This window comes from Macrotis lagotis, chromosome 2 (assembly GCF_037893015.1).
Source record: "Macrotis lagotis isolate mMagLag1 chromosome 2, bilby.v1.9.chrom.fasta, whole genome shotgun sequence".
Taxonomy (NCBI): Eukaryota; Metazoa; Chordata; class Mammalia; order Peramelemorphia; family Peramelidae; genus Macrotis; species Macrotis lagotis.
The window spans coordinates 190,875,190-190,882,974 of record NC_133659.1 but is presented as its reverse complement, the minus strand read 5'-3'; the positions used below and the strand labels follow the sequence as shown (position 1 = coordinate 190,882,974).

General features: G+C 43.1%; 1 protein-coding gene across 2 annotated transcripts in view; it reads right to left on the bottom strand.

Moving 5' to 3' along the window:
* Positions 1 to 500: 500 nt before the first annotated feature.
* The window catches only part of SRCIN1 (SRC kinase signaling inhibitor 1), a 126,347-nt gene continuing 119,062 nt past the window's right edge, over positions 501 to 7,785 (bottom strand). The window contains exon 21 of one of the 2 annotated variants that reach the window (XM_074224111.1): positions 501 to 3,780. In XM_074224111.1, coding sequence (XP_074080212.1) covers positions 3,646 to 3,780 — 135 coding nt within the window. In that variant the 3' untranslated portion in view covers positions 501 to 3,645. The remainder of the gene's footprint in view (positions 3,781 to 7,785) is intronic. The other variant, XM_074224104.1, reaches the window with a different exon arrangement.

Genomic DNA, 7,785 nt, shown 5'->3' with positions numbered 1-7,785 from the left:
AGCCTTAAATAGACTTCAAAAAACCACCATTAAAGACTAGAATCATCATTAACAAAAGGCTGATTAAATAGCTCAAACTAACTCAACTGGATAGAGAGAAAAGGTCAAGGCCCAGGCAACACCCCAGAGGAAATTTATAACAGACCAGAGCAGATCAGGGCACATCTAGGAGCTCACACCTGAAGACAGAATATGATGTAAGTTCTAGGAGGGACTTCACACAGTACCATTCCTGGAAATGAGGCAAAATCAATTCTCTCAGGTTAGCTTTTACGGAAAACACCAGTTCAGAAATTTGTTTTTATGCCTCCTTCCTTGTATCTTGTGTGGTTACATTGGGTGACAGCAGTGAGATCCAGGATTATAATACAAAGGGTTGGGAAATCAGGGGGCTCACAACACTTTCCTATACCCCAAGGAAGGTGGAAGAGCAAAAAATAACCAGACAGCAGCCCACAGAGGAGGAGATCCAGGAGAGGAAAAAGAAACAAGTTTTATTAAAGCCCCAAACACTTGGCTAGAAAAACCAAAAAGGAAAGATGAGGAAGGACATTAAAAAAGAGGGAGGGAGAGAGAGAGAAAGACAGAGACAGAGAATACAGCAACCCTTTTCCATTTAGAAATTGTCCAGTTACACTGACAGAGATCACAGAATATCCAAAGCAGCCAGTCATTGCTACACCAACACGAGCCCCATGGGGGGGAGGGGGAGCACAGAGCCACCCCAGCCCTAGGAGACCCCACTCAGGGCCCTTGGAGTGTGGCTCCTGTGGAAACAGCCTACTGAGGGAAGGAAAAGGAAAAGAAAATGCCCATGCGAGAGCCACGGCACAGCAGGGGAGAAGGAGGGGGGAGGAGTCCCCACCCCGACTTCTTAGATTTCTTTTTTTGTCAAGCACACACACGGACAAACAACAGACGAGTGCGAGCAGTGAGGCGCATGCAGCAAGCAGGGCAAGAAGGGCAGAGTGGGAACGTGCTGCGGGGGGTCTGATAGAAAACAAAACTTGGCAGGGGGCAGGGAAGGTGGTCTTTATCTGGGGGGCCAGAAGGAGCATGGGGATTGGTCCATCCCCTTCCCCTGGTGAAGGCTTTGGGAAAGGGGTGAGAGTGGATGGGCACAAGCGGATGCACGAACGCACCAGATGCACGTACAAGCAAGTTGATGGGCACACCCGCAGGACCATGTACCTCCCTCCTTCTCCTCCACACACACAAAGTTGCAAGGAAGGGGAAGAAAGCATCCTCAATCCCCCTTGGACTCTCCTTTCAGCCATCAGAGATGCTGGGGAGGAGAGCAAGGCTGTCTTTCTATTAAAACATTTGTCTCCTGGCCCCTGGCTTTCACACAGGCCACAAAGACAATGACAATGGGCAACACACTTGGCCTCCAAGGGAGGAGAGATGAGAGGAGCACAGGCTGAGGAAGGGGGCAGGTAAGGGAGGAATGATGCTCCCCATAGGGCAGGAAGGGTGCAGTCTGTGGAGGGAGGGCACTGAGCTCCAAAGAGGAGGAAGGAAGGGTCAAGGCTGGGGAAACAGCTTGCAAGGGGTGGGGGCAGATCCACTCCCCTATGCTGTGGTGGGGAAAGGAGAGGGGTGTCTCTGTACAGCCAAATTGAACCAAACCAGAAGTCAGACAAACCTGCCTCCCCGACCCTGGCCTCCAGGCCCCCTCCCCCGCCAAACAGTGGCCAGGGAGAGTGCTTAGGGTTTTTTCCCGTTTTTTTAAATATTTATATATATTTATATTACGTATATTATATATATATAATATGTAAATATATTTTTAAAACAATATAAAATGTTAAGACACTTCACTTAAATGTAAAGAGTTGCCTGCAATTAAAAGTAATTGCATCATTTATGAGGTTCCCCTTTTTTCCTTTATATTTTTTTGTGGAGGGGGGGGTTCAAGAGGGTTCAGTTTTTGTGATTTTTTTTCCTTTTCTATATTCTTCTTCAGAAAGTCTTACACACCTTCATACAAAAATGATCCCAATCTTGAAAACAAGAACCAACTAAAAAAAAAAACCTATTTTTAAAGCATAGCCCCCTTTCCCCTTCATCCTTTCTCTGTGCTTATACTCTCAGGAGACGACTGTTCCTGGCTAAGTTGATGGCATGACCTTGCCTCAAGCACTTCTTGTGCTCATGGGTACTCATGTTGTGCTCCAAAAGTTTGGGGAGAGGGTGGGAAGGGACCTTCTTTCTATTCTAGGTCCATTCCCCTAGTTTTAATTCAGTCACTAATCCCCCCTATTCAGGACCCTGGGACAATACTAGAGTCTTTCCAATCCAAGACCCACTTAACGGTCTCTTCAGGATACCTCAGAATGGGCCCAAATCCTCTACAGGACCCTGGGCCAGTGCAATAACTCAACTGGTAAGGCCTGAGCACTGGCTGGCTGGCCAGTTCCCTTTATGGCCACTGTGACCCAAGTTGGGGGAGTACAAGGATTCTGGACCCATGCCTTTTTCTCCACCACTTTACTACTTCCCTGAAAATTCCTATATTTTTAATGGGGGGGAGGGGAAGAGGAGAATCAGATAGTTTTCCTTACCCTCTCCTCTTTCTCTTTCCTACTTTCCCACACTGCCTATTCTTCCAGGTTTCCACATAATTTGGCAGTCCTCTCAATATCACATCAGATTTCCAAAGCCACTATTTCCTACTGTCTTCCCCCTCCTTTAAAATAAATTAATGACGTTTAAAGTGCTAAATTAAGAAACTAAAAGTAAAACCCCTTCCTGGGGTGTCCTCACCCCCAGGGCAGCATCCCCTCAACATAGGACTTCCCTTGCCCCCAAACTTACAGAATCCCAAACAGCCCTCCTCACCCCAGCTCTGGACTTCATGAGAAGTTCCTTATTGTCAGTAAAGGGCAGACCCCATGTCCTCTCCCTCGAAGACACAGACATGGAAGTCTCCCTGCAGCCCCTGAAGCTGGGGTTCTATCTCCAGTCCATTCATCTTGACGTTCAATGCCTCTTCCAGGAGGAGAGAACCAGGATAGCAGCAGCGACAGAATAACAGTCATGTCCAGAGGTCAGACAGTCAGGAGGTGTTTCCAGGGTCTTTTCTTGTCCCCCCATCTCTGAGCCCTCTCATTAGAGTTGGGTCCAATGTCCAGTTCTTCTCCCATGAAGGTTTCAGAGTGGGAGAGGGGGTATCTTTCACAGCTCCAAGTCCTCATGGCTTGGAAATTCCGGACATGGGTCGAATTTCATTTGGAGCAGTATCAGGAAGCCAGAAGGGAGTCAGGAAAAAGGAAAGGGTGAGGGAAATGGGAGGAGAGGATGGGTGAGAACAAGGAAGTATAGGATGGTGGAAAAGGAAGTTGGGATAGAAAATAGGAGAGAACAGTGGCCCAAGAGGAGACCATTTTGGGACAGAAAGGTGGTGTGTTTGATTTTAATTTTTTTTGTTTTGGCTTTTTAAAAAAGGTCATTAAAAGTGGATTACTTTAAAAAATCAAAAACACCACGGATGGGAGTAGGGCAGCTAGAAGGTGGGCACAACTTCAGCAAATCCTGTTGAGATTCTGGAGGAGGGTGTATCGAGAGTGGGGGAATGAAGGGAATATGGTGAGAGGTAAGTAGAAGGAAGAAGAGGGGAGGAAATGGGAGGAAGAACATAGGGCTTTAGAAGGAGATGGAGGAATTCCTTGCCCCAAAGGAAGTCAATACGGGGATGGAGGTTCTGGAAGCAGAGGGTTTTTCTGAGACTGGGCTTGAGGTCTCATTTGACCCGCTCACCTCTTTAGATGGTCTATTGACCTGAAAAAAAAAAAAAACAGGGATCAAGGAGACTGAGGACTATGCTCTGTGCCTCTAGGTATCTATGAGAAAACTGTCTTAAAAAGAAATGGGCCAGAGGGAAATCTAGAGAAGGAAATTCCTGGACCAGGGTGGGGCTGTACATACAAATGTGTGTGTGAGAGAGTGTGTTGCATGAACAGAAAATTATAAGAGCTATAAGAGCTAGAACACCAAGAAGAGAGTGAAGCTTACTGAAGAAAGGTAAGAGAAGAGGAAGTAGGTGGGAAAAGGCAGTCCATTCCCAGAATTTTCAGAGAATTGGGGGGGGGAGGGGCAGGAACAGGAGATGGAGAAGGGGAAAAGGCAGGGAAAGGGAGGAAGAAAAAATGAAATGTTAGTGATGGTGTAAGCAAGCATCCCCACTTGGGACAGAATGAGTTAGTCCAAATTGTGAGATTAGGGGAAGGGAAGATCCCTGAGACTCAGGCCTGGGGGACAGACCATTTACCCAACTCTGCACTTCTCTTTTGACCTGAGTTCCAGGCTTAGTAAAGTTCTAGAAAGCATGGCTTTCAGTGACCAAAAGAGGAAATTCTTTGATCTGCTCTAGGAAACCTCAAGGACTGGTCTTGAATCTGAGTTAATCTATAGGTGTTTACTGATTAATGCAATTTCCTTGTCTTTTTACAGAAACCTAAAATATTAGTAACACTAATAACCTCATCTGAGTTCATTTATGTGAATGTCCCATAAGACGTGCCTAGAGTCCTCACAACCTAAAGCACACACATCACTAGGGAAACAGGAAACTTGTCAAAGGGGGACATAGGGAGTACTTGGCATCTAAGTGTGTTACCCTATTGGAACTAAACTGTTTTATTTCTTGTGTGAATATGCATGCAAACTCTAGAAATTATTTCCTTTCATGTTGAGTAAGAGACAAGGGAAAATTTATAGAAAACCAAACTGTTTGGGTACCAGAATAGGTGAGGAACACTTTGCCCAGACAGAATCCTTGATGGATCATGCCCTAAATTACTAAAAGTTACTCCCTTACAAGATAGACTATTCCATTTTCAGAGAGCTATGTTTAATCACTGTTTCTTTTCTTTTTTGCCAAGTAATCTGGGTTAAGTGACTTGCTTAGGGTCACACAACCAATAAAATCCTTGATCTTGTGATCACATTTGAACTCAAGTCCTCCGGACTCTAGAATCAATGCTCTGTCCACTTTGCCACCTAACTGGCCTCCCCCCAAAGCTGTGTTCAAAAGATTTCCTTATACTAAACTGAAACTTGTATTCCTAGAACAGCCACTCATTAATTCTAATTCTGCCCTCTAGTGTTCAAGTGGAACTAATTTCTCTTTCCCCTGACAGCCCTTATAATCTGTGGAGGGTCATGTTCTCCCCTAAGTCTTTTCTTCTCTTCTGCAGGTTATACATTACCAGCACCTTCAGTTACTTCCTTTGTGATACACTCTAGAGCGGATTCTTGTCCTACCAGCGGTTGGCTAGATCACCAATGAGATTCCTTCAAACTCTACAAGTCAGACTATCCTTACCATCTTGGCTCCTCTTCTCTTAGTGTTCTCCAATTTGTCAATGTTTCTCTTATAAGTTAACACCCCACACTGAATACAATATTCCAGATGGAATTTAACGATAGAAAGTATTGGAAGATGATTATCTCTCTGGTTTTGGATATTATTTCTTCCAATGATACAGTCTAAGATCGAATTAACTTTTGGGAGTAACCATATCCTATTGAACATGTAGACAACAAAACCTTCCTATCTTTTCCACATAAACTGGTACTAAATCTCCTTTAAACTGCTTCTACTTCCCCAATCTATATTTGCATCATTGATGTTTTTGAGCCCAAGTGTGAGACTCTACATTTATTCATATTGAATTTCATCTAATTAGTATCATCCCTCCAATTGAGATTGTTGATCAATTTGAATCCTAATGTTATTTAATGCATTAGCTATTTCTCCAAAATTAGTGTTGATTCCAAAGCCAGATATCACTTAATGTGGACTGCACCTAAGTAATTGATTAAAAAAATGTGCTTCTTGGCACTTTTTAGGACCTTCTACCAGAATGACATATATCCAACATATATCCATTATCCAATGACATATATATCAAAAACAGTAAGTTACATAGGTTCAACCATAGGTACGTCAAATGTACTGTCACGTAGACTACATGTTTGTCTTATCCACAAGGATATCATGAGGGATGATTAAATGCACTGCTGAAGTCAAAACGTTAACTATTATGAATGTGGCCTTCCTCTGATCTAACATCCCTGTCATAAAAATGAATGATCATATTTTGTCTGTGGAACAAAGAGTACTGGCTTAGGAACCTGGAGAACCTTGGTGCATTCCCTGTTTCATACGTGCTATCTGTGTGACCCTAGGCAAATCTTGATTTCTCAGTGCCTTGGACAATTAAAATTTTAAGTGGCAGAGAAGCTACATTGGTAGAGGAACTTTCTTTTTCTTTTCTTTTCTTTTTTTAATTCTGATTTTGTACAATTTTTTTTTACATTAATAAAATATTCTTGTTTAAGAGTAAACAAAATACCCCTAGAGGAACTTTCTTACCTGGGAGTACTCTATGCTAGTGAAATCACAGGTCCAGTTTCTGTCACTCTGCTTATTCTAAGTCAATCTAGTCTACCTCCTAATGATGGAAACATTCTAAATCAGCAAGTGGTCCTCAGACTGGGGGTTCATGGACCCCACTGTGGTTAAGTAGATAGATTTCAGGTGACCCATGAACTTAGATGGAAAACAAATTGCATCTTAAATTTCAGTAAGTTCTAATTGAAATTTAGCATTGCTTCAATGATGAATTTTAAAAATCCCAACAATATAATCCAGAGAAAAGATCCATAGCTACACCAGACTTCTTTCTTTAGATTTTTTCAAGGCAAACGGGGTTAAGTGGCTTGCCCAAGGCCACACAGGTAGGTAATTATTAAGTGTCTGAGACCAGATTTGAACCCGGGTACTCCTGACTCCAGGGCTGGTACTTTATCTACTGCGCCACCTAGCCACCCCTTACACCAGACTTTCAAAGTCACCAAGATACAACAGTTTAAAAACTCTTGTTCTAAGACTCTCACAAATCATATGCTTAACAATTCATCCTGGATTTTTAATATCAATTTCATTGACATATAGTTTCCAGACTTCTTTTCCCCTATTTTGGAAATCAGAAAATCCTGCCCATTTCAAGTCTTCTTGTACTTCATGCCTTTTCAGAGATTGAGAACATGACTCCCTGGTGAAATCTACAGGTTCCTTCAGTTCTCTGGATTGTCATTCATCTGGGTCTAGAGAACTGAAATCCTTTAAAGCAGCTCAGTGCTCTCTCCTTTCATAACTTTGGATGCCTGTTCCTAGAATTGTGGTGACCCAGGGGATAGAGTACCAGTCTTGAAATCAGGAAGATCTAAGTTCAAATCTGCTCTCAGACATTTAGTAGTGGTGGGACTCCAGGAAAGTCACTTAACCCAAAAGGCTTTCAAAGAAGAAAAAGAAAACAATAAGGATGAAAGAAGCAAATTAACTTGCTCAAACTAGTGAGTAACAGTGCCAGGAGTAGAACCCATGTCTTCTCAATCCTCATGTGTTTTTGCAACACCGTGATGCTTCCATCTCCCTTTCATCCATATTTGTTCAATCTTGTCCACTTTGAAGATCTTTCTCCTTGGTAGGGAAGCTATGCCTAGGCTGTGGTCCCATCCTTTCCTCATCCTTCATCTGACTTCAAACATAGCTTCAAAGGGCTCTTCTCCTTCCTTTTACTTTTTCTAAAATTTCTGCTCATCCTGAGCTGCTGTTTTCCTGACCCTGTTCTTGTGGGTCTGGGCTACTCTTTAGTACTTCTCTTTGGTTATGTGTCCCTCCTTCTAGGTTTTGTTCTCATCCTTTAAAAAGCTGAATTCATTAGTGAGATCTCAGGGCTCATGTCACTATCTTTAGATCTGAAACCATACCTTTTT